General features: G+C 33.0%; 1 protein-coding gene across 1 annotated transcript in view; it reads left to right on the forward strand.

Annotated features, from left to right (window-relative positions):
• DZIP3 (DAZ interacting zinc finger protein 3) overlaps nt 1–16546 on the forward strand; it is an 81191-nt gene that overhangs the window by 19356 nt on the left and 45289 nt on the right. The window contains exons 5-11 of the mRNA XM_012810377.2: nt 1257–1337; nt 2575–2699; nt 5637–5751; nt 9114–9233; nt 10593–10694; nt 12048–12140; nt 12920–12972. Of these exons, the coding sequence (XP_012665831.1) occupies nt 1257–1337; nt 2575–2699; nt 5637–5751; nt 9114–9233; nt 10593–10694; nt 12048–12140; nt 12920–12972 (689 nt within the window). The remainder of the gene's footprint in view (nt 1–1256; nt 1338–2574; nt 2700–5636; nt 5752–9113; nt 9234–10592; nt 10695–12047; nt 12141–12919; nt 12973–16546) is intronic.

Genomic DNA, 16546 nt, shown 5'->3' on the forward strand with positions numbered 1-16546 from the left:
CCCCCCCATGTTGTCCTGCCTTACCAATGTTAAAATCTGGTCACCTACCTTTGTTATGTATATTCACAGGTATTTCATTTTCTTTTAAGCTATTGTGAAAGGTATTGTCTTCAAGTTGGTTCTCTGCTTGACTTTTACTGAAATGTATGAAGGCTACTGATTTGTGAACATTGATTTTGTATTTTGATAGGTTACTATATTCCTTGATTACTTCCAGGAGCCTTGTGGTTGAGTCAATGGAGTTTTCTAAGTATGAGATTATTATCATCAGCAAAGAGGGAGAATTTGACCTTCTCTGTCTCCATTTGAATACTCTTGATATCCTTCTCTTTCCTGATTGCATTAACTAGAACTTTATTGAAAAAATTGATGAGTATGGTGGAGTTCTGTTCGGCTTATTTTGTGGAGGTCCATTGCTTAGTTTTATTACTTGCACCATTGTGAAAGCTAGGCTTGTCCTTTAGTTTCTGGGTGTCTTTACTTTGGTAGTGACCAATTTTGATGATCACTGTGAAGAATGGGTCTGAATAATTCCTGCAGAGCTGCTCTTGTTGGGGCATAATTCCTCCTCTTTCACCATCACAAATATCCTGTGCCATGCTTATGATCACTCCTACCCCTTTCCCTCTGCACCTTCTCTAATCCCTAATCTATGTCCATCTCAGTAATTTTGCATAGACTATTTTTAAATGAGGGAAATATCCATGCATTTTAACTTTTAATTGAAGAAGTGGTATGCTGTATGTTTATATTATTATAACAAAACCTATGTTGGGAGAGTAAAGGATTTTGATTAAGAAATTATAGTTTTTAAGGTGTTAGATACATAGGTGTTCTTTATATTATTACCTGAAATGTTCTTGATACCTAAAATACTATATGATAGGGGAGAGAGAGAAAATGAGAATTTTTTGAAAGGTTCAGTGTAACAAATGTTCATAACATTTACTTTCTTTCTTAAATTTATTTTTATTTTTAAGATTTTTAAAATTTTTAAAAATCAGATTCTAAGTTATTTTGAGATTACTGATTATCCTCTTTGGTATTCCTTGGTGATTATTAAACACATTTAAAATACATTCTCTTACGTATCTAGGCTATATGGTATAAAAGCAAGATTTATTATTAGTAGATTATTAATAATATAATGTACTATTTTTAATAATTATTAAATAAGGCTAGAATATTTTATTAAGGCTGCTATACTGGAAAGTAGCTTAGTCTAAATAAGCAATTAACATTGTTTTTCTTTTTAGGCACACCAGATTAATGTTGGTTATTATCTGACATTACTATTTTTATATGGAGTAGCTCTTACTGAAAGAGGAAAGAAAGAGGTATGTATGTAGCATGTACTGTTAGTCGTTTTAAGCCTTTTTATATATACTGACTTCATTTTAGCATATTAAAATGTTGATTTTTAAAAATTCTCTACAAATTGAAACTATTCAGGGACTTTTTATTGTATATAAATTACAGTAATTATTTAAAAGATTATATTGTGGAGCTAAAAATACTGTTACGGGAAACTGTTAACAGTATCTTTTAAATGTTTGCCCTTTATGTAAAATGGGAAATTACTTAAATTCTTTCTTTCACTTATATTTTTTGGTTTAAAGAAATTCATTTTCTAGTGCAGCTTAATTTCTGGTTTTAATCTTAACCTCTTTTGTAAAGTATGAGTTTTACCTCAAATTCTTTGCTATTAACAAAATGCAAATAAATAAATATTTGAGAGTTAGAAATAATTTCTAATGGTTCTTTCAAATTTATCGATTTTCTTTCTCTGATTTTTAATGACTTCTTAAATTTTTTTGCAGTCTTGATCTATCTTCTATTTTTCTTCTTCCCAAATCTATATCTTTATTTGGTGTTATGAATTAAGTATGTAAATATGATTTACTAATTAATTAGGTAAAGTATAATTTATAAGTATCCAAACTGAAAACATTTCTATTTTAAATAATTTCATGTAATATTAGTTATCTTATTTTTATATACTGGACTATATTTTAAAGCAAGGCCATATAGCATTTTTCTGACTTTTTGTTTCCAGAGAGACTGAGGCCCTTATGCCTATATTATTAATTATAATTGATACCTCTGTTAGAACTAATCTTGATCTTTACTTCCAAACCTATATTGCTTATCAAAATGGCACTTCCCCTAAAGAGACTGTAATTATGGTCAAGTAGTCATTTAATTCCTATTTGAAAAATTATGAAGAATTGTGAAGAGTAATAAAAAATTGTGTTTTAATAGTTACCAGAAAAGCCCTTTTGGGGAGTAATAATATTCATCAGTATTAGACTAAAAATTGTTTTAAATTTAACTTTGAAATGTTGATTAAATAAGATCTTAAATTTGTTTGTAGTGAATATTTTAAACCCTGAGTACATTACATATCTTTATGATTACATATAGACATCTAGGATTAAAGATGTGAATAAATGACTGAATGAATTCTTTTTAAAAGTGCTCTAATTTTTCCAGTTTGGGAAATAATTGTCTACCATGACAGATTTAAAAAAAATGGTTTTCACATTAGCCAAACCTAGTTTTATGTTACTACAGGATTACACAGAAGCTGAGAATAAATTTCTGGTGATGAAGATGGTGATCCAAGAAAATGAAATTTGTGAAAACTTTATGTGTTTAGTTTATTTTGGACGTGGCTTACTTCGATGTGCTCAGAAGAGGTAAGGATTTTAATTAATGGGTAGATCTTGTCAACTTTCAGCTTTGTGATGGGAATTAAGTGTGCATAGTATACCAAGGATCATGACATTTGTGCTCTGCTAGTTTGTTCTTTTTTTCTTTATCCATTTCTATAGATAATTTCTTTAATGTGTTTGAGAACATTGAGTATCAAACTTAACAGGCAGTGGCAATAGAGGCAGTCTAGTATTGACATTGAGAACATAGGCTTTGGAGTCTGACAGATCTGGATTCAGATACATTTTCTCCCACTTGCCCTAGGAAACTTAATGTTGTTAGGCCTTGTATTTTTTTCTTATCTCTAAAATGGAACTCAAAATAATGTTCACTGCATAAGGATGTTGGAGGTAATTAACACAGTACCCAGGACACAAAAATACTATACTTAATAAAGAAATGATGGTTGTAGTTATTAATATTATCATTACTGACTTGGAATAGTTTAAGATGTAAATGAGCTCATGAAGAGTTGAAAGGGTCCAAATGCTGAGTTCAGGGAGTTTTGAGTACTACGTAGTATTTTAAGAAAATGAAATTGTACAGAGGAACCTATATGGATTATGTGTCTACTTCCTATGTGGAGATGCTTTACCATTTGTAGCATCATTCATTCACTTCATTTATTGATCATCTGTCGTATTCCAGAGACTGTTAGGTGTTGGGGATACAAAACCTAACATGGTTTACAAAAAAGACAGTTTCTGTCTTCAGGTAACTGACAGTATAGTGAAGGTTAAATACTGTAATCAAATAATCAATCATGAAATAATTATGAAATATGATAAAGATTTATGAAGGAAAATGGAGTAAATAGTCAAAGACTTTTCTAGAGCTTCCATCTGGTTCTAGGAATCAGAAATCTCCCTGAAGAAATAGTGTTTGGTTGAGATCTGAAGGACAAATTGGGAAAATTTCACTTGGGCAAACTTAGGAAGGATTACTACTGGGCCAAACTGTTGGATCCTTAAAAGTATCACCTATGTGGTAGTTCCCTGATTGTTTGTATACTTTCCCTCCTATCTTCTGGCAAGACTGTTTTTAACTATGGTATCTAGAAGCCTTCTTACTTCCTTTTCACTAGGTCTGATTGGCAAGATGTCGTCAATATAGTGGGTTAGCATAATGCTTCGCAGAATTTCAAAATGATTGAAATCCCTTAGTCTATAGTTGTGACAAAGTAAGAGATTTAATATAGCCTGAGATAGGATAGAGAATATATCCTGCTGTCCTTCAGATATGAAAACTACTTTTTATTCTCTTTACTGATGGCTCTGTAGGAAATCAGTTTTCCCTAGAAAGCCCAGTTGTAATGGCAGCATCATTACTTTCATCCCTGGACATTGGAGGACAACCACCACTGAGCTTGTCAAAGACATTGGTCCCTTCTTAGTCTATATTTCTTACTGCATTAATGAATGGTGTGTCCTCTGAGCCTTTCTAGAAACATTGTCTAGTGATAGGTTCTGCTTTTTTATATAGTAAATCCACTCTTACATTCTCACCTTCTTGAGCCTTCTCACTCTTTTAATACTCTACCAAGAAAATTTCAGCATTTCTACCTCACTTATTACAGACCAGTGTATTTCTACCTGTTTTATCTCACAGCATACTTGAACCTTTTATAAAACTTTTGTGGCACACTTAAATTATGTTGATTAAAAAGAAGAGTAGAAAAAAGAATATGCTTACTGTGCTTTGAACTTCTTTTGAAAATAATTTAATTAATGATCTTATCTTAGGTCTGGCTTCAGATGTCTTTGCTAAGAAAGTAAATTTTTAATTACTAAAGAGTTGTCCCATGTCAATATACACTTCCTTGTCCAGCCTTGTATTAATATTTACTCTCATTTTCAGTACTCTTAAGGTCCACTTCCACTCATGTCCCTGCCTATATATGCTAGTCAGATTCTGCAGTTCTTATGGTGAATAAGCTTTTTTTTCCTGGACAGTGATTCTATTTGCCCACCTGAATTCTTAACACCTGATCCTAAATTTTTTGGTTTGAAGGCAGTGAGTGGAGAGGTAGCGGAGGATCTTGAGGTCGAAGGGCGTCATCTTTTGAGACATACATCTCAAGTAGTATTGTTGTATGATCTCTAAGTCAAGGGAGGCTGTTCTCCTATAGCAAGGAAGAAGTCTTTGACAGCTAAAGGGCTTAAGGGGAATTGAAGGATTCACCTAAATATTCCCATGTCTGATCTCAGAGCCTACTCATTCCCTATTAAAGCCCTGATTTTAGCATAGTAGTTCTGTTGAGGCTGTGCTTTTTGTCTCCCTTAACCCTTAGGATTAAACCATAGACTTCATTTTGAACACAATCTTCCCGTGTCCAGAGGAGGTAAGGGTTCCTTAAATGTTATCATTGAAGCCATTTAGCTTTCACAGTGTCCTGAGTTCATAGTATTAGTCTTATTGAGGCTTTGCATTCAATCTCATTTGCACTTTGTTCCACCTTATTATTAAATCTGGGACTTATTTTCAGTACAGATTGTTTTTATGGCTATAGGAGATGAGAGTCTCTTGATGTACTGCCATTAGAGGCCTTCTGGCTTTCACAGTGTGTCCTGAGTTAATAGTTGGCTGACCTATGCCTATCATTCTCTTTCTTTAAGGCCTCCAAGACAGTTAACAAAAGCCAACCAACTCTACAGTCCCTTTAATTACCATGGCCCCCATACTGTTCAAGCTTGAGCTACTACATAATCTATTGCCTCCCCTTCCACCTGTATTTCATCCCAATCTACCACAGGTGAGAGTCCTAGTATTTGTATTTCTATAGCATGCCAGAGGTTATCACCACCCTACTTACCACAAAAAAAAAAAAAAAAAAAAGAATTATTTGGTGTCTTGTTCTTGTTGGTAATCTATCCAGTTCCGTAGTCCCATTCAAACTAATTTTATTTTTAAATACTTTGCAGATATCATGGAGGACTGCTAGAATTTCATAAGAGCTTACAAGAAATTGGAGATATAAATGACCACTGGTTTGATGTAGATCCTACAGAAGATGAAGATTTACCTACAACTTTTAAAGTAAGAAATTATTTCAAAATGACATTTCATTTGTGACTAATCAGAATCATCTTTGATAAAGTATGAACCAACTAAGTCATACTCTATAGCAAGCATATTCTTTTATTGGCAATTAGCGTTTTTCTATAAGAAACAGCCTTGATTACATTACCGAGTGCATAATGTGAGTATGACTGAACAAGGGGAGAAAACTGAGGTGGCAGTGTCTGTATTTTCAAATACCAGGAACGTTAATAGCCATTTTAGTTCAATACTTCACGTGATTAGGGCCAAATGTAATAGTTAACTTCTTTTTTTTCTATTTATCATTATTTTGTTCTTAATTTAAATTACAAAGTACTAAATGCTTACTTAGTTTATAAAGCTTGGAAAATGTAAAAATGCCCAAAGAGAAAGGAATTTCGTTGGTATTTCTTCAAATGGAGAAGCCATTGTCAGCATTTCATTTATGTAGTTCTAGACGCACACACAAATATAAACACTCATTCGCTTTATTTTTATGTCTACCAAATTGGTATGATATTATACACATTTATTTGTAATCTGGAAATACTAGCATTTTTAATTTCTCAGTGATCAGATTATTATATAATATTCACGTAGTCTGTCATATATACATACGTAACTGTGCTGTAATTTGCTTAACCAATTTCCTGTTATTGAACATTTAGTTTATTCTAAATATGCTAGTTTTTCACTTTTTATAAAGTGATATTTACATATTTACATAAATTTCTAAAGGTGGAACTGTGAAGCAAGCATTCATACCCTTATAAAATTGTTACATATCTCCATATTTCCTCTCAGAAAGTTTGTACCAATATAAATTCAGACAGTATAGAAATGTCCATTTCCTCGTACATTCTGGGTATTCTTTACCTTTTGGGTAATTTTTACTCATTTGATAAGCCATAGGGGTCTTTTTTAAATTTGTTTAATATGAAAATTACAACAGTAGATTTCTCTTGGTTAATGTTTGAGTGATGTGTCTTTTCGCAAACTTTTGCTTTAAATCTTTATCCTTACATTTTAGTTCGCTTTATGGCTAAAAGTATTTCTTAAAATAAAGAGAGACATTTTATGAAAATATAAAATTCAATTCTCCAGGAAATTATAACAACACAAAATTTGTATAGACCTTGTTATATAGTCTCAAAAAATATGGGGCAAAAACTGATGTAACTGAAAGGAAAAATGAAAAACTCCCCAATAGCAATAGGATACTTTAATGAAGTATTGAATATGACAGCTTTTGGCATTATTAATATAATCATGGGACTTTTAACTTTGACTTGCTAAAGTAATTTATACATTTTGAAAAGATTAAAGTTTCAGTGACTACCTAACATAATCCCTATTGGATGTTAGTTATTTTATTCTTTTTCCTCCTCCTTTCAAAATATTTTTGCTGCATCTCCAAACTTCTTCAGTGAATTTTTAAAATACTTTTTAATCATCCAACTATTTTTAGTACATTTTAATTTTATATAAAGTGACACGTAATTTTGTCAAATAATATTAAAAGATTTAACAAGAGTTCTTGCTCCATCATCTCTAATTGCAGATCTGCTTCCTAGGGGCAACTTCTTCCAGCTTTCAAAGCATTTTTCTTCATTGTTTCCCTGTTTTTCGAAACATCTGTACTGCTGTTTAAGAACTTTATTTTAGATGCTATCTTTTGACTTTTCACTATAAGAGATGAGGGTTTAGCTGTCTTACACATCTCCTTTCTCTCTCTCTTCCTATACACACACCCACACCTTACCTTTCTTCATCCTACAAGTAGTTAGAAGTTAGAAGTTTTTGTTAAATTGACTGCAGGGTTTCTCTTCCCTCTCATCCTGGCAACTTTTTCACCTTTCTTCCATATAGAGTCAGTCCTTTGTTTGCAGAATGCAAGTTTTTCTTTTTCTAGGTTTGCTCCCTTATTTTGGAGGTGCAACTCTTCCATCATTGTTCCATAAAGGAGTGCTTGCTTGAGAAGAAATGTTTTGAGACCTTTCAAGTCTCAAGATAATTTGTCCTTTGTGTACTTTTTTCAATCTGGGCTTAGAACTGTATATTGCAAATAAATTTTCTTTAATTTTTTACAAGTATTTTTCTGTGATTTTCTAGCTTTTAATATTACTTAAAAATCTAAAGTCATTCTGATTTTTAACCTTTTGTATTATGACCTGTTTCATTTTTTTTCTGAGAGTCTTTAAGGATAGACTTTGTGTCCTCAGTTTTCTAAATTTGTGATTTTTGTTCTGGGATATTTTCTTATTTTATATAGTTGATGATTTATTCTTAATTTTTTTTTTCTGGAATACTCATTGTTCAGATGTTTTGCTACACTAAGTCTCTAATTATCTTATTTCTTTCATATTTTTTATTTTTTGTCTTTTTGTTCTATTGTCTAGGAAATTTTCTCAATTTATCTTTCTGTATAGGGCATCTCTAATTGTAAAATGATATTCATGAAATAATTTGTAGAGGGTTATTTATTGTGTCACATGCCCTCAGTATATTAGCAGTAAGATTATCTGAAGGATAAGTATTAAGGACTTTGTCTCATTTTTAACTTAGATCTGGTAATGTATTCCACTTACATTCAATCTGCATTTTAAAATGAGAAATTGTATTTTGATTTGTAACTCTGAACATTGGAAACACATTTCTGAACTGTACTTTTGCCCATTACAGCAATAAATGGCATATTGTACCACTACAGTAGTTTTACTGCCAACATGGCGTCCAGGGGCTAGTCCCACCAAGGACACCCCTGAACTTGAGTGATCTGTTGTCCCTCTATATGTATATACGGGGGTCACTAAGAAAGTTTTGAAACAAAATGTCTTATGGTTCATGATTTCACTTCTAAGAAACATAGTCGACAGCATCCTTTCTGATTCACCTGTGCAAGTCTCATCTTGCTCAGCTTATTGGTGTTGCTGGGAGGGCTTCCTTTGTTTCCATCTGTAGACATTATGCATTTCTTGATTTTTGTGTAACTCAAAACTTTCATAATAACGCATGTATCAAAGCAATAATTCTTGATAGAAACACACAAGGTATTGTGCTATGGGTTAGAATGACAAAGAGAAGCATGGCCTCAAATTTAAACTTCTCTCCTTTCCCCATGTTTATGTCATTCAGTATGAAATTCTGTATTTCTCATTTAGGGCCTTCCTATTGTTTACTTCAAATGAGGGGAATATGTTCTGTTACTATTTTTTTTTAAATGATATGTGTGTGTGGTTATATATGACATAAGTCCTTCAATAAGGGATAAGATGTAGACATATTAAGGTAAAATATTGGAATTATTGTCACAATTTATTACTAAATCATAAGAATTCTTTTTATTTTTTAAAACCTAGGACCTTCTTGATAATTTTATCAAGACAACAGAAAGTAATATAATGAAGCAGACCATTTGTAGTTACCTAGATTGTGAACGATCTTGTGAAGCTGACATTTTAAAGAACACCAATTATAAGGTATTATGTCAATTAACTTGTATTTTTAAACATGTAATTATACAATTAAACTTAGATGAAAATTTTTATATTATTATGCATCAAAATATTATTTTTAAAAGTATTTAGACTAATTACAATGGTAAAGCAATTGAGAAGTTGAGAACTTAGATTTACAGTAAGCAGGAGCTACTTACATTCTGTGAGTCAATAAAAGAATTAATTGGTTTTGCTAAGAGTTTTGTAATATTCACATACTTATGAAGTTATAACTGTTATCCCTAAAATCAATTATACAATGAAAATGATCTAAAAAATGCTTTACTTTATAATTAGAAATGTTAGAGGTTGAAAATTCCTAGGAGAAAGGTTAGCAGTCCTCAGGAATTATGTTGCTAAATAAGTAATCGTTAGCTTCTCTATGGGCCTGGGCAGGAAGAAAATGTAGCCAACCTTTACTTGAGAAAATTCAGCAATCAGAATACTGTTGATAGATCTCTTTGGATCTGTCAGAATAATACTTGAAATCATAAGATGGGATGAGAATATATGACTATCAGTGCAAATCTTTTCTAAGACATTTTTGTAAGATGACTAAAATCTCAGTTGTAAGGCATGATGTATACATAGCAAATGGGGTAGATGGGGAGAAGGGAAGACCAAGACCTATCCATTCAGATAAGACAAGGATTGGGAAATGAGCTTGGTGAGATGCAGTGCTCAGGGCCAGCTACATTCAGCATTGGTTTAGGTGACATAGTGATATGGATATGGTCCTAAGGTTTATCTGAAAGTCTTCAGGGTTCCAATCAAATGAATAGCATGTAGCAGCAGAAAGTACTGGGCATGCAATTTAGATTTTTGTCATCAAAACAAAGTTTAAAGTGAGCAGGGATGTAGTTTCCACGGAGGCCACAATAGGAAGGACAGGAAATCTATACCTCCAGTAGCTCAGGAGCTATCTGTCCCAAGGCAGCAAGTCTGAGTGCTATTGATTGGTAACAGAGGAGAGTCAGCAAATAATGGTGCAGAGTTGGGACTGTAAGAAAAGAGAAATGTAAAAGGGGAAATAAAGAGAAGTGGACAGCGTCTTCCTCAGCAAAGGTCATTCACTGGGTTTCTGGTATTTTGTTGTACATAGTGTTTGGAAAATACTACATTCATTTGTTTGAATTATTGCCCCTTTTTTACTGTCCTAATTTTTCTATCTTTAATGATATAAAAATGACCTGTAAAATTCTTCAATGATCTCTGATCACTGTTAAATTTTGAGTGTTGTGTAAAATTCATCTAGTTATAGAATACTTTCAAAAGTGTTATTTTCCATAACTGCATGAATAACTGTTTTCATATCAACAGCTACTTTTATTTTTTTCCCAGGGATTTTTTCAGTTAATGTGCAGTAAAAGTTGCTGTGTTTATTTCCATAAAATTTGCTGGAAAAAGTTCAAGAATTTAAAATATCCAGGTGAAAGTGATCAGGTATAATATTCCTTCTTAAAACTTTACTGCAGCATTTCTTCTCTACCCTTTCCTCTTTTTTTTTGGTCCTCTTCCTCTTTATTTCTTCCTGTTCACCTTCTCTTTACTTCCTGCTTTGTTTTTTCCTTTTTTTTTTTACTTTCTCCTTTCTTCTTCCCCAGGTCTCTCTGATGCTTATCTCTTTACCAGTCTTCATTTATTACCATCATTTATTAAGCAGCTCATTGTAGGGGCTCCTCTACTAGTTGCTTTGCTTAGTTATTTCTTTTAATTTGTTTTCTTCCCTTTAAAAGTTTACACTTTTAAGAACAGAACCATTGTTGCATATATATATGCACATAAAGGACGTAGAATCAAAGAATGGAATTGTTTAATAAACGTGCAAAAAGGATAATTACACAATTTTAAGGATAAAGAACAAGAATTGATTTTATAGTCTTTAAAAATATACTTGCAACTATTTATAGTTCTATTTATATTTAGTTACATTAGGCATGTAATAAATTGAGTCCTTTGCCACCTAAGAGTGGAGTCCAAAGCCCAATTCTGTATTAATTAATCTTTAGTAAGCTAATGGCCATACATTAGGTTTACTACGTTTGATCCTGTAGTGTTTACATTGTACAAATAGTAGAAAACCTTCATGAAGCACTTGTGGTATACTAGAAAGAACATTGGATGTAGTGTTGGGAGATTTCTGGCTTCAAGTCCAGATTGAGCCAGTTACTAGTTTTATTACATCGGGCTCCTAATGTAACTGCTCTGAGACTAATTTTTATAAACTCTAGGATGAGGATAGGATAAACGCACTTGATTGGGTTGTTAAGAAAGTTAATAAATAAAATAGGAAAAAATAACAGGTGAACTTGTAAACAGTGAAAACAAGTATATAAAGCATTATTATTCATTTTTGAGTGGTATAATTTCCTTGATTGTTTGGGCAATTAATATTGCTCAATTTTAGAAACAGAAGAAAAAGAAAATGAAGTAACTTAACCAGAGGTAATGATAAGTCCTAAAGTACAGAAAGGACTTGGTATTTTATTCTTTCCTTTCTTCTGGAATCCCCACATGTATGATAGAATCTTTCAGTAATCTTCTTTATGTTCACTAAATTAATACATTTTGCTTGAAGATGCTTTCCGTGGGGCAGCAAGTACATTTTAGGTTTTAACAAAGTACCCATTGATCTATGAAATGGACTACCTTTTAACAACTAACTCTCCAACGTTTATTCACATCTTTCCTTTTTTTATCTAGCAACATTTGCTTCTAACTTTATAAATATAATTGGATTTGCACATCAGTGATTTTTTTTTCTATTTTTATTATTTTTTCTGTTAATAACTTTAGAGTTTTAGTGGAAAAAAATGTTTGAAGGAAGGATGTACAGGTGACATGGTAAGGATGCTGCAGTGTGATGTACCTGGAATTGTTAAAATTTTGGTAAGTGTCTTTTTTCATTTTTCTTGCTTTCCTTCATTAGAATAACATTTTTACTTGAAACAGATTTGAGAATCATGATAATAGGATTCTAGCCATATTCTTTTTAATGGCCTTTAAGCTCTCTGGATTTCACATTGCTATGATTTATCTAATATAGTATTTAAAGTTATCCTTAAAAACAAGAAAATTTTAAAGATAAACCTAGAGAGACACTAAAAGCGAGAAACAAAGACAAAACATGCCATGAGTGTACCAATTAGAGAAGTATCATGAACCAAGGACCATTATTTACTTAATTCTGTGTCACCCAATGTGAAAGATGATTTGTGACTTTTGGAACCTCTTTAAGTCTATAAATATTGTCTTATGAAAATAGCTATAGAATATAATGTATAGTATCTATTACATAAAATGCACTCTGAGTTTTTCCATTTTGGTTTTTGATAAATGAAATACCTTGTTGAATCTTCACTTTATAATAGGCCAAATTCTATATAGAAATGTCTTGTTTATTTCTTTATCTTTAGATATGCTACTTTTGTATTTCAGATTTGGCACTAAAATCCTATAGTGATGTAAAGTAGAGCTGCTTTTTAAGGTCAACTCTAATTTCTTATTTGATCAGGATTGTTTGTTATTCATGTTAGTACTTCTACTTTGTTTTTTATTTGCTATGCTTCATTCATATTGTCTTTTTCAAATGTTAAGACTAAGAAGTAACATTAAAGAATTCTGAAAACTGAACAACTTTAAGATTTTCCTTTTCTATTACTTGGCAGTTTGAAGTTGTGAGAAAGGATGAATATATAACCATTGAAAATTTAGGAGCAAGGTAAGTCTGCAGTAAATTGTTCTGTTACTTTTCTCTGGTTATATATATATATTTTTAGGTGCTTCTCTCTTCTGTGTTTCTGTTACTTGTTAGTGCTCCATTAAATTTTAAGGTATTATTAGATTTGTCAGAAAAATTGTATTTTATGCCCTTTGCTTCCTCCTCTATCCCCACTTGTTGTCGACATTTATGTTTTGAAGCAGGGAGGGAGAAATCATATGGATACTTTTCCCTTAAGTGAAAATAATCCTCTAAAAATAAGTCTGTTTTCCTCAGTTATTTAAGTTAGGTTGTTAAGAAATAAAAACTTTCTGCTATCTTTCAAAACTCATCCTAAGCTTGTCTCGTAGAATCTTCTTGCTTCCTAGATGAGAAAAACTGCATATAGAGTAATTATATTACATCATATTGTGAGCTGAGAGCTAATAGAAATGTAGAGTGTTACTGTTGAAATTAGAGGTTTCAGAATAAAAATTTCTCCTAATTGATTGACTCTCTTTTTTTCCTGTTTGAAATGTAAATATTTACCATTTTTTAATCTACCAGGGATATTGCATGGATATCCAAGGCATCAGTTTTCCCTTATGAATTCATGAAACCCAAATCTTCATCTTTAGCACAGATCTCTTGCCTAAAATCTTGACTTTATGTACCTACCTGCATGTTGAATATTTTCATTTTTACTCTTCACAAATATCTGCAATTAAGCATACCACAAACTGGACTCATGTTCTTCCCAACACTGCTCTGTAACTTTTTAAGTCCTGTCAATTCATTTCTTAAATCCTTGAATATCATAAATTTCTTATTCCTGTACTACCTACCTGACTTAATTAAACTAAATGAGATAATTATTATTTCTCATACAGCTTCTTCAGGCTTGCCTGTCTCTTTTCTATTGTGTGCATAGCCATCAATAGGACTTTTCTCAAATAAAAATAGAAATAACTTACTTCTGCGCTTGATGATCTTTCAGAGGCTTCTCATTGCTTGCAAAATTAAGTTCAGACTCTTTAGCTTGACTCTTCATTTGCCTTAGACCCTGCTGAACTCACTAGTGTTACCTCTTATCATTTTACTGTTAACCGTATATACACTAACTATACTCAGCTTCTTTTAGTTTCTTCAGTGTGCAGGTTTTTACATGGAGGTAAAACTGTATTACTGTTTTACCTCCAGGCACCTGGAATACTCTGCTCCTTTGGCTTTGCCTAGTTAAAACTTTTGGAAGGCCCTACAGTAGAGTGGGTGTTTCTATCATGTATTCCTTCTACTTCTGTCAAAACATCTACTAACTATTCTAATACTTTCTTGGCTGTATACCAGAACCTCTATAAGGTGGTCACCTAAGGAGTTGTAACAAACAGGTCAACATATGCAGGTGATCAACGTAAGAAATTAGGCTTACTATACTGATAGGTACATGTACTACTACTCCTTGTACAGATGTCATTAGAGAATATTATATAAAATCATATATAATCAAAACATAGTAAAATCATACAGTATCATATAAAATCTACATTTATTGTTTTCTTGTGGTTTAAGAGTCAGTCTTGGTCTGTTTCTTATTACAAACATAAGTGGAGAAAACACTCAACGCTAACTACACTACTCAGCATACCTGGGCATTTTTCCATAGCAGATGACTTCGGCTGTATTATCAGATCCCTGACATCCTCTTCTTTTGGAGTGTCTTAAATTACTATGTCATCCTCACTTGCTTCTTTCTCTTCATCAGCTGCTTCATACTGTACTTGTATTCTGGTCTGTACTTCATTCATTTATCACTTAGAAAATTGTTTCTGGGTCAGGTTTATCACAAGTTGATATCTTATCATTCATTGCAATAAAACCTTCAAAATCTACTCCTTCAAAGTCTGCCATGGGAGATGGACTGTCTGATGGGGCCAAAACATCATACTCTAAGGTTCTGACAAATCTAACTTTCCTGAAACAATTCTGTGTCATACCTGGCTGAACTTTATGCCAAGTAGAACTGATGCTGAGAAGGCAGCATCTAGAGTGTTAGCTAATAGGGCAGATGAAGTTGCTTTCACAGGCAGACTACCCAGGTTTGTGTTTTAGTAATGACCCAGTGTAGGAGCTGGATTTAGTAGTGCTTTTTAAATGTTTTAGTTGATGCCTTGGTGAAGAAGTTGGAATTTTGAGGTTGTGTTTGGAGGCAGAAATTGCAGTGTTCAGTTTGTCGAGATGATTCACTTGCAGGTGACAGGCACAGTTGTCTACTGTGAGTAGAATAGACCATTTCTTTTTCTTCATTCCTTGGTGGATACCCTTTACCCAGTCCTAAAATGAGGGACTAGTTATCCATTTGCATCTGTTCAATTTCCAAGTGGCAGGTCTTGGGTCTTCAGATTCTTGAATACAAGTGGCTTTGCTGATTTACCAATCACCAAGGCATTTAGTTTCTCTCTAGTTGAGCTAGCACAAAGCAGAACTGTGAATCGTTCTTTGGAAAGTTTTCCACTCTTATATTTTCACCTTTCATGAGGCTCCTGTCAGGCATTGCCTTGACAAAGAGTTTGCACTTATCAGCGTTCAAGATGGTATCATCTTCGAAGCCTCTGGCAAAGGCTGGGAACTTTTTGATGAACTCTTCACAACTTCTCCTAGAACTTCACTGGATTCACCACATAAGACTTTCTGGGAGATCTTGTGTCATAGTCTAAATTCCTTAAGGTAACCACTTGCTGCTGGAAATCTGCCACCCTGAATTCCTGTGCAAATTTTTCAGCAGCTTTTCTTGGATCATCAGCCCAGAGATGTAGGCATTAACTGCCCTCATTTTTTTTTGCAGTTTTTGGCTGGGGCTGGGTTTGAACCCGCCACCTCCAGCATATGGGGCCAGCGCCCTACTCTTTGAGCCACAGGCACCGCCCAACTGCCCTCATTTGTTTGAACCAGCTTAAGATGGCTTCATGAACTTTATCAGGGGAAATTTTCCTCCTTTTCCACTGTGGGTCTCTGCTTTTCTTCCAAGTACTCAGGTTTACATTTTTTGATGTCGCTAACTGTGGTCTTGCTAACATCAAAATGTTCTGCCATCTTTCTTTGGCCACGGCTTTGCATAAAATGTAGAAAATCAACCTTTTCCTTCAGTGTCACTCTTTGAGTTCTTTCTTTGGGCCTTAGTGTCTCAATTAACTGTAACTTTTTCAGTAATTGTAGGATATACCTATAATTCAAACTAGTCTTTAACATTGAAAAAAGTCTTCCACAATACTTGATAAATAGTAGGACTTTAGGCCTAGTCCAACGTGTGATAATAATAAAATATGAAAAAAGAACTTATACTAAAGAAAAAATAATAGAACTAAGGGTCAAAGGCCATACTTTCTATCTCTTGGTATAGCACGGACCCAACTGGTCAAGTTATAAAGGGTAAATTAATATTGTGATTTCATTCCAAGTGGTCAAGATACAACTTAACAGAGGTGGTCAATATATATAGAAGTCAGTCTTCCATTTAGTACATGTCTGGTCTATGAAAATTAGGTCAACTTTAGAAGGTGGACAGTGTAGGGAGTGGTCACCTTTGGAGTTCTTCTAT

The sequence above is a fragment of the Otolemur garnettii genome, unplaced genomic scaffold (genome assembly GCF_000181295.1).
Source record: "Otolemur garnettii isolate 467f Iridium unplaced genomic scaffold, OtoGar3 scaffold00131, whole genome shotgun sequence".
In the NCBI taxonomy this organism is placed as follows: Eukaryota; Metazoa; Chordata; class Mammalia; order Primates; family Galagidae; genus Otolemur; species Otolemur garnettii.